General features: G+C 43.2%; 1 protein-coding gene across 1 annotated transcript; it reads right to left on the reverse strand.

Moving 5' to 3' along the window:
* Nucleotides 1-1024: 1024 nt before the first annotated feature.
* LOC134225535 (acid phosphatase type 7) lies at nucleotides 1025-3476 on the reverse strand. The gene is made up of 4 exons (XM_062705700.1): nucleotides 3019-3476; nucleotides 2543-2953; nucleotides 2061-2481; nucleotides 1025-1525 (listed from the first exon to the last, which is right to left on the reverse strand). The coding sequence occupies exons 1-4, from the start codon at nucleotides 3225-3227 to the stop codon at nucleotides 1229-1231; spliced, it is 1338 nt and encodes a 445-aa protein (XP_062561684.1). The 5' UTR covers nucleotides 3228-3476; the 3' UTR covers nucleotides 1025-1228.
* Nucleotides 3477-13942: the final 10466 nt, after the last annotated feature.

The following is a 13942-nucleotide window of genomic DNA, read 5'->3' on the forward strand; positions in this document are numbered from 1 at the left end:
GATTTTTCCACTGGAGGACTTTTCACTGCCTATGCAAACCAAACAGAACAACAACCGAAGGATGCGCGGGATGTCCCACTAACTTTCGATGTGATTTCTGGTCGAGCTGATGAAGAAAGTTGGAAAAAAGCAATCGAAGAAGAACTGAGTGAAACACCCAGATGGCATCAAACCGCTGCAATCAAAATGAACAAAAGAAGATGAATATGGTAACACGATCCGTTACAAAGCTCGTCTAGTAGTGAAAGTGCTAACAATAGCATTTACGTATACTTTATATACGAGAAAGGCAAAAAAAATAGTTAAATATGATTGGCGAGGTTTAACCTAATTCCAAATCGAATATTTTCTATAGTCTATAGACTGACCAGGATCGCTATGTCGCTGCATGCAATGTTCTACTGACGCTTCCGTACCAACGCGATAGATAATCGTATTCGTAAGAGTCGCGTTGCGTGCGTTGATGTTATTCTTTGAGAAATTTTATTTTTTTCCATCGTCCTTTCCCGTGGATATTCACCCTTTGATACTTTCCTAAATAGATTCAGAATTTTTCTTGGTAAATGATAATAAAAAGTTGATCTCATGAAAAAAAACTAAACTATCGCAATTTTCTGAATGCTATTCATATGAATATAAGAACTGTTAAGTACCTTCATGGACCAATCTCACAAATCTAAATTATATTCAAGTGGAATCTCAGGTACAATATATTCCCAACACAAGGCCTATTTTAATGCACAACAGCCCGTCCATTCATAACTGAAAATAGATGTTTGTAAATTTTAACGTAACAATCATGTGCAAGTAACATAAATATCGAATAGGTGTGCCACTAATCGGATTCAATAACATTCGTCAAGCATTTATCGCTAGTTATAGAGACAATTTCAACCCCATCCATTAGATTGATGCCATTTTGTTCAAACATGTTTCAATTTTATATTATTTTAACATTATTGTATAAGACAAAACTGCCATTAGGTTTCTATTATAGGTGATATGACAAAATGAAACGAAAGTATTTAAACATGAAACTGTGATAATGCATAGTTATTGATATTCAGTTTTATTTTCCGACTAGGAAATTGGTGAGGGTTCAGATCTACAGAGTGTTAAATGGGTAACCATATACCTTCCTTAATTAAGCATCTAAATCAACTAGAATCCTAAGAAATAATAAAATACATATTTCAAGAACCATCAAACGAAAGAAATGTGTTCACCCCTAATTATTCGTTCCATCCTCGAATAGCTGCCGGTACGGGACGTGTTGGTCCTTGACGATGGTGAACGAATCGATGACAGCTCCCTCCTTGTCGACGGAAATCTGCTCGAAGTAAAGATGCGTCCGGTTGTGGGCCTTCATGCGTGTGTAACCGTAGTCACGGCTGTGCAGTGCACTCCATTCGGGTATTTTGCGGAGGAACGGCTCGCGGCCCTCCTTGCAGCCGGCCGACCCGGTTACCAGATGGACCGGAGCCCGCGGGTTGCGGTACGGTTCCTCGTGGGAACCGTTGTAGACCTGGGGTGAGACGAACATTAGTTAAAGGTATGAGCAGGGATTGAATCCAAAGGAGAATGCGGTAAGTTCAAACATCATCTCAATAATTGAACATCTTTGAGTGCGGTTTCTATGAAATTCTAGAAATTCTCTGGTCGCTGTGGAATCTCCAGTAAGCCTTGCGAGGTAAGGCGTAGGAACGCCAATCCGGAGATGGCGATTCGATAGTGTATCCATTTTACTTGCTACACAAAATACACACTCATGCAATGGCGTGCATCGAAAAGCCTTCAATTAATAACTGAGGAAATGTTAATATAATACTTAATACTTATTAAATTGCAAAGCAGGCCAAGTTCCAGTTGGAATACAAAGCCATAGAAGAAAAAGAAGAAGAAGAAGAAGATCACTGTATGACCGACCATCCAACTCAATGCATCGTACAGCGATGAAAACGATAAAACCAATTGGCTTAGCAATTTGCCCCCATAGTGCCCAACGCTAGAAAGTGTAAAATTCAACCCAGCATGCAAACGCATTTCAAGTCCCCGCGTACCTTGTAGTCGTAGATGGGCCACAACCGCTCATACGAGTGCTCGTGCGCCCAGATCTCCACGTCCACGCCGTACTCGTAGAACAGATCCTCCAGGCCGAACCAGTGCGAGAAAGGCAGACCCACGCGCACCAGCGTTTCACTATGGGTGCAATCGTTATCGTTATCATTGCTGCAGTACATTGGCCGGTGTCCGTAGGTGACTATCCATGGACGTTGGGCGCGGTTTTCCGGCCGGTTAGCTTCCTCCAGATCTTGTCGCAGCCACTCGTACTGGTTGATCAACGTCTTCAGACCGTAGTTCAGGAAGTAGTACACCTCGGTGGAGAAACCGATGAAGTGCACCGGACCCAGATTGAAGCTATACATCATGTTCTCTGTTCCGCTGGGCATGCTGAACCGTGCTCGATAGTTGGAGAAATTACTGAAATGATAAAAATTATACTTGAAATCACATCTTCACGAAGGAACTCCAAAGTGCTCACTATTTCTCCTCGTGATTCCCAGCACACACCATGTACGGAGTGTATGCAGCAATCGATTGGATCTGATTCATAAACTGATCTCCAACCAGTGCGTTGTCCGAATTCATATCGTAAGCAAAGTCCCCAACATGTAGAATCGCATCGTACATATGCCGCTGGGTATCCTCCTGAAGACGTGCCATCGATTGGGCATTTTCGTTACCCATGTCGCCAAAAATGGCTAAAGATGGAGACCAATCGGATCCCTCCGGCACCGTGTGGAAGTAGAACGCCGGTGACCATCCCACTTGACTGCCGCAGTGGTACTCATAACGTGATGACGGCTGTAGATCACGCAGTACAACCCGATGGATGTACTGAGTGTGCTTATTCGCACCACCATCCACGAATGTCTCCTCCGTTCCGGTTTCACTGAACATGAAAAAAAAGTCAATTAACATTAGAAATGCTTTGTGAAGACGCCCCCTAAATCAAACCTCAACGCGTATCCTCCAATCCCGTACTCAACCACCGACTCATTCGTGGCCGTCATAGTACTCCATGTTACCACAATCTCACTCGTAGACTCCCCGAACGCCAGATGCACCTGCTCCGGTTGATAGTAGAACACCTGACCATCAGCATACTGATTTTGCACTAATAACACCAAAAGAGCCAAGCCTCCCGCAAGTACATTACTGTGCATTGCACTCTGATTATTTTACCACAATATTCCGATTATCCGTTCGACAGCACAATGAATACTGATTGTAGTAAAGTGCGAATCGCCTTGAAGCGCAGCAACTTATTCACGTCTCTTTGTTCTTGAATTCTCAATCGAATAATTTCTCCGCTGATAAGAGAACAGACTCGTCGTCATTAGACTGCGATTATCGCCTCTGCTGGATGTAAATAAACTTATGATGTTCTACTTTCCTCCAGTACCTATACTGTTTTGGGTTCTGTTTGCGTTAGTGATTGCATGCAAGTAAGTGCGCAACCACACAGTCCAGCGCCAGTCTTTACATGGTACGAGGCCAAATTTACATGTATCCAGTTTTCTTAGAGTAGAATGTAAATTGTAATTGTAATCATGTAATTTAAATAATTAAAACATCCTATTTGAAATAAAGGAGTACCCAGTAGCCTTGCGAGGAAAGGCTTAGGATTGCCAATCCGGAGATGGCGAGTTCGATTCTCGGTCTAGGATGTTTTCGGGTGGGAAGCATTCTTGACTCCCTGGGCATAGTGTATCCATTGTAGGACTTGCCAAACAAGATACATACTCGTGCAATGGCGGGCATATAAAAGCTTGGCCAGTTGAAAAGCAGGCCAAGTTCCAGTTGGAATGTAGAGCCACTGAAGAAGAAGATTTGAAATAAAATTTTCCTAAACTTCTAACCTTATGAAAGTATCAGTTGACCTTGATTATGGCTGGCTTGTTTTCAACTTTCGTTCCCGAGTACTAGCCTTGTTCACATCCAACGATTTTGTTTTGTTGACGTTGATGATTCACATGAAGAAGTAGAGCATTCGGTAAGGTCGTTGACCTTAGCAATAACGCCGTTGGGCTGAGATTGCAACGCCGGTATTAGCCAACTCGAAGTTATTTAAGTCCATGGTAAATTAGGTGCCTGTTGTTCCGGTATCGTCGCGCCCCTCGTATGGATACCATCTATTTTACTGCAGTGTATTTTTCATGAATGCTTCCCTGCAGGAGAAAAATAACAATAAGAAGACTCCCGAGGAAAAAGCCAGTAAATTTTTAGTTTAAGTACAGTCCTCGCGAATAAAACAAGTTAGTTTACTTTTCCGAAAGTGCGCGTGATTTTTTATTCCAAAAAGGACGCTCCGTACTAGCGAGCGTTGCTTGCGTTCCCAAACCCTACAGTCCACTCCGTACCGAAACATTTGGACCTTCGATCCAAATAATGTCGGACCTACAGAAACTACTGACTCGGCGAAATGCCGAAATGCAGACGCTGTCAAGGAGCGGAACCCTTCCCGAAGTGAGGTTAGGGACCGACTGAACCAGCTGAAGAAGCTTGCGGTCAGCTTCCGAGAGACACAAGGGATCATCGAGGAAACACAGGAAAATCCAGAATTTATTGCATCTGTGCGATAACGTGCGACGTGCGAGAACAATTCTTCGGGATGTTTTATCGAGCAAAGGATATTTTCGAAGGTTATCTTGACATTGATGATATCGAGTCGTCAGCTAGTCAGCAAACCAATGCGCAGACGGCGGATTGGAAGGAGGCATTGCATTTGCTAATCGAGACGCAGCGGAAACTTTTGATCGACCAAGCTTCGACGACAAAAGCTGTGCAGCATTTGTCACAGTTATCGAGTGGCGCTAGTCCCAGCGGAGGTCAGGTTTCAAATGGCTTACCCCAGATCAATGTTCGATTGCCTGCTATCAATATTCAACCATTTGGTGGTGATCGGAGATATTGGATGACGTTCAATCGGGCTGCGAAATGGTGAGTTGACATCCGGGAAGGAGCGCCTAACATAGCTCTGGTCCTCACAAGTTCCAATACTCACGCTTCCACGGGTTTTCCGATGACAATTGACCACCAGCTAAGGGTTGCGTACTTAGCTGGTAGTGCAGCCTGGGCACTGTTGTCCTTCTGACATCAGCTAGAGTGAGAGGGTGCGTACTGTGGGGTCTGCCTAGGATGTGGTGGGTTCGACAGTGGGCTCTGTTGAACTACTATAAAAAGTTGCATGTGTCCCCAAGCAGGCCCTATCAAAGCGACCGTGTGCCGCTCAAAGCGCACTAGCCTAGTCCTGGTGTTGGGTGGGACTTTTGACCCGACTGATCGAGCGTCTGTCCACCAAGGAGGTGCGGCTCCAACAGCGTCTGTTCTGGCATCCAGCGGCTGAGTATGAAATGCTATTCCCCGGAAGCTATACCTAAGATGGCAGCCCCATCCCGGTGGATAGGGAACCTTGGGCCAACAACCTACTGTTCCCGAAACATCAATTTGTTCGAGAATCCGATAATGAAAGAATACGGACTGATTTTACGGCGACGACTCTTAGCGCGAAACAACGGACACGAATAGGAACATGGAACGTTTTAACCCTAGCCCAGCAGGGTAAATTGGCACAACTTACCAATGAGGCACGCCGCATGAAGCTTGAGATCCTGGGACTGAGTGAAGTCCGTTGGCCAAACTTTGGAGAACACAGAACGCCGTCGGGACAAGTTCTGCTATACTGTGGTTTACGAGGTGAACACGCTCCCCGGCATCGCGGAGTTGGCTTCCTACTAAGCGCTCAGGCACACTCTGCGCTTATGAAGTGGGAACCTATAAGTGAAAGGATAATCGTTGCCAGATTTAGAACACGGGTCCGAAACCTTACTATAATCCAATGTTATGCGCCAACCGATGCTGCCGATCTGCAAGACAAAGAGAACTTCTACAGTCAACTCAATGCCGTCGTAGATAGAATTTCGAAGGGTGATATCAAGATCTGTTTGGGCACAGATAACAGATATTTAGGCTAGAACAAATTTTATTGAAAATCCTGTGTAAACTTTTGAATTGATATACGTTGGCCCACTACTGCGGCAGTACATACGGACGCAGCTGATTAACAACCGTTGAACGCAGCCAATACATTTGACAACCGCATTCTGGCTGCGTTTTCAATAACAATGATCTTTGCGCCATCTCCAATCGATTGCCAAACGTGGTCCCAATTTAAAATACAATTGAATTAACGGTTGCGGATATTTACACACGTATCGGATGCCAGCCTCAATATCTGTTATCTGTGGTTTGGGCGACTTCAATGCGAAGAGCGGATCCGACAACTCGAACCATGAGCGCATTATGGGACGCCATGGTCTCGGAGAAATGAGCGAAAACGGAGAGCTGTTCGCAGAATTTTGTGGTAATAACGACATGGTGATCGGGGGATCGCTCTTCCCTCATCGACCGGTTCACAAGGCCACGTGGGTCTCCCGTGACGGCTTTACAGAAAATCAAATCGACCACATCTGCATCAGCCGAAAATGGAAACGGAGCCTTCTTGATGTACGGAATAAACGTAGTGCCGATATCGCGTCTGATCATCACCTCCTCATCGGCGAAATACGCCTGCGCATTGCGCGGATTCGTCGGCAGGAGGAAAGAGTTGGACGACGATTCAACACACGCCGACTGGAAGATGCCACGGTGAAACGGTCCTTGGTTGAAGAACTGGAGACGCGTGCTGCAGATATTCCGGAAGGTGGCAGCGTGGAAGACCAATGGACCGCCATCAAGAATGCCTTCATCGCCACCAGCGAGAACAATCTGGGTGAACTACGCACCCAGAGAAAACAATGGATCACCGATGAGACCTGGAGGAAGATAGAGGAGCGAAGAGAAGCCAAAGCCGCGATAGAGCGATCGAAAACCAGAGGAGCCAAAGTCTTAGCCCGTCAATGATACACGGCTCTTGAGAAGGAAGTAAAACGCTCATGTCGACGGGACAAGCGAGCGTGGGCAGACTCTCTGGCCGACGAAGGAGAGAGAGTCGCCGCAACCGGGGACATTCGCCTCCTCTACGATGTCTCACGACGCTTAAGCAGGGCGAAGATGAATGCAGTTTAATGATCAGTTATTGACTGACCCAACTGACCAGCTGAAACGATGGTTCGAGCACTTCGAACAACTTTTTCAAGTGCCAACCAGGCCATCACCACCTCGGCATGATCTGCCTAGGATCCGACGTATAACACGTGTCAATACCGAAGCTCCATCACTGCTAGAGATTCAAACAGCCATCCAAAGCATGAAATCGAATAAAGCCCCAGGGGTCGACTGCATATCAGCCGAGATGCTCAAAGCTGACCCCATGACATCCGCTCAACTACTGCATCGTTTATTTCGTAATATCTGGGACACCGCAACTTTCCCGGTCGACTGGATGCAAGGTATCTTAGTGAAGGTGCCCAAAAAGGGTGACCTGACTGTATGCGATAACTGGCGAGGCATTATGTTGCTGTGTACCGTTCTCAAAGTTCTGTGCAAAATTATCCTAGGCCGGATTCAGGAGAAGATCGATGCGACTCTCCGGCGGCAGCAAGCCGGATTCCGTGCCGGAAGATCCTGTGTGGACCATATTGTCACGCTCCGCATCATTTTGGAGCAGGTCAACGAATTCCAAGAGTCCCTTTACTTGGTATTCATTGACTACGAAAAAGCTTTCGACCGTCTCAATCACGAGAATATGTGGGGCGCCCTGAGACGCAAGGGGGTTCCTGAAAAAATCATCGGCCTCATCGAAGCACAGTACGAGGCCTTTTCGTGTAGAGTGCTGCACAATGGGGTCCTGTCCGACCCTATCCGTGTCGTAGCTGGTGTGAGGCAAGGATGTATTCTATCACCATTACTGTTCCTCATCGTAATCGATGAGATTCTGGTAGATGCGATTGACCGTGAACCAAACCGAGGGCTGTTATGGCAGCCTATAACCATGGAGCACCTAAACGACTTCGAATTGGCGGATGACGTTGCACTACTCGCGCAACGGCGCACTGATATGCAGAGTAAGCTCAACGACCTTGCCGATCGCTCCTCCTCGGCAGGTTTAGTCATCAACGTCAACAAAACCAAATCGTTGGATGTAAACACGGTGACTCCTTCCAGTTTCACAGTAGCCGGGCAACCAGTGGAAAATGTTGAAAGCTTCCAATATCTTGGTAGCCAAATGGCGTCAGACGGCGGTACCAAGATCGACATAGGCGCACGGATCAAGAAAGCAAGGGCTGCCTTTGCGAGTTTAAGAAATATCTGGAAAAACAGGCAGATAAGTGAACGCACCAAAATACGAATTTTCAACTCTAACGTGAAATCTGTGCTGTTATACGCTAGCGAAACATGGTGTGTATCAGTGGAGAACACTCAACGGCTGCAGATGTTCATTAACAGATGCCTGCGGTATATAATTCGGGCCTGGTGGCCTCACAACTGGATCTCAAACAACGAGCTCCATCGTCGTTGTCACCAGAGGCCGATAGCAACAGAAATTCGGGATCGGAAGTGGGGCTGGGTCGGCCACACTCTACGTAGGGGCGGAAACGAAATCTGTAAGCAAGCATTAGACTGGAACCCAGCGGGACATCGCAGCAGAGGCAGACCCACAGGCTCATGGCGGCGAAGCCTCAATAAAGAAATAAAAGAAGTCGACCAAAATCTAACCTGGCAACAGGTTAAAGCGATAGCCGGGCATTGCTCAGGATGGAGATCTTTCAAGTCGGCCCTTTGCACCACCGGAGGTGTACAGGATCCATAAGTAAGTAAGTAAGTCATCCGCTACAAATTTAATATTTTTTTTAAATTATCTAATACATGCATTTATCTCTTAGACTAGGTGTTCCGTGTTTTCTTAACACTATCATCCTTATTTGCTATGTTGCGCTTTTAGTTATTATTAATACATTTCAATTGCCTCTGGCAGTTAGGATATTTCCTCTGGTTGAATTAAAACATGTAGGAATTACAATGTTTTCTACTTAAACTAAACTTAACCTAATTTATACTAAGGATACAAGGAGCTGATCGTTGCAATAGAAGATTGCAACGATTTTTGTCTAAAATTCGAAATTATTTTGTTGGACATTTGTTGCAATGTCTCAATATTAGAAATTCTATGAAGTTCATTGGTACTATACCACGGAGGCAACTTCTGAATCATTTTCAAAATTTTATTTTGAATCCTCTGAAGTGCCTTCTTTCTGGTATTGCAGCAACTAGTCCATATTGGCACAGCATACAACATGGCTGGTCTAAAAATTTGTTTGTAAATCAAAAGTTTATTCTTAAGAGAAAGTTTTGATTTTCTGTTCATAAGTGGATCCACTTAATATATTTGTTAAATTGGCTTGAAGGCCTTCAATGTGATTTTTAAAAGTTAATTTTTGATCTAGCAGAAGTCCTAAATATTTAGCTTCGCTAGACCAATTAATTGGAACCCCATTCATAGTGACAATATGTCTGCTAGAAGGTTTCAAATAAGAAGCTCTCGGCTTATGTGGGAAAATTATAGGCTGAGTTTTGGAAGCATTCGGGGAAATTTTCCATTTTTGCAAATAAGTGGAGAAAATATCCAAACTTTTTTGCAATCTACTACAAATGACACGAAGGCTTCGCCCTTTGGCTAAGAGACCAGTGTCATCTGCAAACAAAGATTTTTGACACCCTAGTGGTAAATCAGGTAAGTCAGAAGTAAAAATGTTATACAATATGGGCCCCAGTATGCGAACTTGGGGAACACCAGCTCTAACAGGTAATCTATCAGATTTAGAATTCTGATAGTTTACCTGAAGTGAGCGATCTGATAAATAATTTTGGATCAGTTTAATAATGCACAGAGGAAAATTAAAATTCATCAATTTTACAATCAAACCTTCATGCCAAACACTGTCAAATGCTTTCTCTATATCAAGAAGAGCAACTCCAGTCGAATATCCTTCAGACTTGTTGAGCCGAATTAAGTTCGTAACTCTTAATAACTGATGAGTGGTTGAATGCCCATGGCGAAAACCAAATTGCTCATCAGCAAAAATAGAATTGTCATTAATATGAACCATCATTCAATTTAAAATAATCTTTTCAAACAGTTTGCTTATTGAAGAAAGCAAACTGATTGGGCGATAACTAGAAGCCTCAGCAGGATTTTTGTCCGGCTTCAAAATTGGAACAACTTTGGCGTTTTTCCATTTATCTGGGAAGTATGCCAATTGAAAACATTTGTTAAATAAATTAACCAAAAAGGATAAAGAGCTCTCAGGAAGTTTTTTGATAAGTATGTAGAAAATACGATCATCACCCGGGGCTTTCATATTTTTAAATTTTCTAGTAGTAGATCTCACTTCATCCAAATTAGTTCCCAACGAAGGGTCAAAAACATTATCTTGGTATGATAATGATAATTAAAAGTAGAGCTGATTGGATTATAAATGGCTTCTTGTGAGATTTCAAATGTCACAGGAAGGTGATCAGAGTCAAAGTCAGCATGAGTTACCAATTGGCCACACAGCTGACTTGAATCAGTTAAAACCAAATCAATTGTCGAAGGATTTCGAGTGGATGGAAAACAAGTTGGGCCATTGGGATATTGAATAGTATAATATCCCGCAGAACAATCTTCAAATAAAATGTTGCCGTTGGAATTGCTTTGAGCCTTATTCCATGAACGGTGTTTGGCATTGAAGTCCCCAATTACGAAGAATTTTGATTTATTGCGAGTCAGAATTTGAAGATCAGCTTTCAACAAATTCTTTTGCAGCCCATTGCATTGAAAAGGCAAGTAGGCTGCAATGAAGGAAAATTGTCCAAAATTTGTTTCAACAGAAACTCCCAAGGTTTCGAAAACTTTGGTTTCGAACGAAGAAAATAATTTATGTTTGATACGTCATTAATATGACAATGGCGACCCCACCACAGGCGCTGTCAAGACGATCATTTCTGTAGATGAAATAATTTGGATCTCTTTTAATGGAGAGTCCTGGTTTTAAATAAGTTTCAGTTATAATGGCAATATGTGTCTTAGTTACTATGCTATATTTGGCGACGAGTGAAAATCTTAGCGCTCGGAAAAACGATTTGGCGGAAGTTGAAAGGAAGGAAGAAATTGGGATTATTTGCGAATCAAAGAAGAATACGAGGAAGTTTCGGAAGGAAGTCCCTTGATTTTGAATAATGGCATATTCTATGGTAAGAAAAAAATCCTAGAAAGAAAATTGGAAAGTAGAATTTTTAACCAGCCATTAATTAACGTACCAAAAGAGGCCCGACATACCAGTACGACCTTCGAATCATAAAGTGAGACCCGGGACGCCGGGATGCGCCTCACATAAATAAATCTGAACGGAGGCCCGATTAAACGGGATGGCCCTCCAGTGAGACCCAGAAGGCCCGGGATGGCTCTCACTTAACCATGTACCCAACTGAATAACGGGAGGATCACTAATATAACTGTGAGACCCAAAAGTTGATGAATCTATCGAGGTTAGTTCAGGATTTTACGAATCGAGATTCAAGGTAGTCGGGATGACCCTCTTGAAATCAGTGAAATCTGAGATAATCAGGACAATGAATACTAAATAAACTGAAATTAATGTAAAAGTCTCTATTTAAATTTTGGAAAAAGTCACCAGTAGAAAAAAAAAGAAAAAAATAACCTGTTATGCTCATACAGAGGACTATACTACCATATAATTATTAAAAAAAAATACATTCATTAGGTCAACCAGATTGTGCCGCCATTTGTCAAACACCAAAGACGACAAATTGAAGCGCAAGTGGTTAGAAAAGGACTACACACTAGATAAGGTGCTAGCAATGGCTCGAACTCAGGAATCCGTGCAATTCCAATTAAGCACATGGGAAACCGGAACCCCCAGTACCGAGGTGAATAATGTAATTCAAACAAATGAACCATAAAACTCTCTCCGTCATTCAAATAAGGGCTATCTAGAAGATAAGGCAAGTTCTTCATATACCAGTCGATGTTTCCGGTGTGATGGGCGACATAGCTCAAAGGATCCATCCTGCCCTGCTGTGTCCCGCAAATGCAAGGTTTGTCACAAGATCGGACATTTTGCTCGCTGTTGTCTGAGAGGAAAGAAATCCACGAAGCATTATCGCCAGGATAATCTCAAACCAAAGCAGAAAAGGTTTGTTCGAGAAGTGAGTGATGAATGCGCTGAAAACCAAGCTAATGGCGAAACTTTCGATCTGTTTCACTTGGGAGCAACGAAGCGCTTTGTGTCTGCTAGCGTATGTGGTGTTGCTGTGAAGTTAGTTATCGATACCGGGGCAGAGGAAGATATTTGGAAAATTGGAAAATGTTGAAGACAACAGGGTTTGAAGCATATGGCATCAAGAAAGGAAGCAATAAAGTATTTCACGCATATGGTTCTCCAGCTCCATTGACAGTTCTGGGAGAAGTAATTACGGACATCTGTTTTGAAGGAAGAAGCGTGGAAACCACACTGTATGTTATCAAAAGTGGAAAATGTTCTTTGCTATCTGCAAATACGGCCGTCAAACTAGGCATTATCAAGTTTTTGAGCGTTATTCAATCTGATCCCTTCCCTTGCATAGCCGGTAAGATCTAATTCTTAAGTAAATTTAAAAGAATATAAAAAGTAGATAAATATATATATATATATATATATATATATATATATATTTATATATAAACTCCAATCTAAAAAAATACACACACACATACACAGGAATTCAAGCCAATATAAAGCTAGACAAGGGGCCCTCCTTGGCCGTGCGGTAAGACGCGCGGCTACAAAGCAAGACCATGCTGAGGGTGGCTGGGTTCGATTCCCGGTGCCAGTCTAGGCAATTTTCGGCTTGAAAATTGTCTCGACTTCCCTGGGCATATAAGTATCATCGTGTTAGCCTCATGATATACAAATGCACAAATGGTAACTTGGCTTAGAAACCTCGCAGTTAATAACTGTGGAAGTGCTTAATGAACACTAAGCTGCGAGGCGGCAATGTCCCAGTGGGGGATGTAATGCCAATGAAGAAGAAAAAGAAGAAGAAGAAGATAAAGCTAGACAAAACCATTCCTCCCGTTCGACAAAGCCTAAGGCGCATTCCATTTCCCTTAGAAGAATTGACATTGTTAAAGCTAAAGGAATTAGAAAAGCAAGACATCATAGAGCGCGTTTCTGGAGCATCCGAGTGGGTCTCCCCGATGCTAGTGAAGCGTAAAAACGTTAATGAAGTCAGAATTATCGTGGATCTTCGCGAAGCAAATAAAGCTGTTGTACGCGAGGTCCACCCACTTCCTACGTTGGAGCAAATGACGAAACAAATAGGAGGTAATGTAATCTTTACGAAGCTAGATGTGAAACAAGCTTTCTACCAAGTTGTTCTGAAAGAGGAGTGTCGCTACATAACCACTTTTATCAGTCCTATTGGTTTGATGCGATATAAAAGATTGATGTTTGGGTTGTCCGCTGCGCCTGAACTTTTTCAGAAGGTCATGGAAACAATTTTTGCCGACCTTCCATGGTTGATTGTTTTCATTGACGATATCCTCATTCCCGCTAAAAATGAAAACGAACTAGAATTTAGAACAAAAATGGTACATGAACGTCTTAAGAAATACAACGTACTAGTAAACATATCTAAAGTAGAAAGAGCTGTAAAAGAAACTGATTTCTTGGGGTACCACATTTCGGGATGTGGAATTACCGTTGCTCAAGATAAACTAGAGGCTATTAGGAAATTGAAACCACCGACGCCTCCAGAAGAAGTAAGGAGCTTTCTGGGGTTAGTTAACTTTGTTCATCGCTACGTATCAGATATGGCAACGATCAGCTACCCATTGAATCTACTGACTAGGAAAGGTACCAAATTCTGTTGGAATGATACGCAACGAATCTTGCTT

The sequence above is a fragment of the Armigeres subalbatus genome, chromosome 3 (genome assembly GCF_024139115.2).
Source record: "Armigeres subalbatus isolate Guangzhou_Male chromosome 3, GZ_Asu_2, whole genome shotgun sequence".
Classification (NCBI taxonomy): Eukaryota; Metazoa; Arthropoda; class Insecta; order Diptera; family Culicidae; genus Armigeres; species Armigeres subalbatus.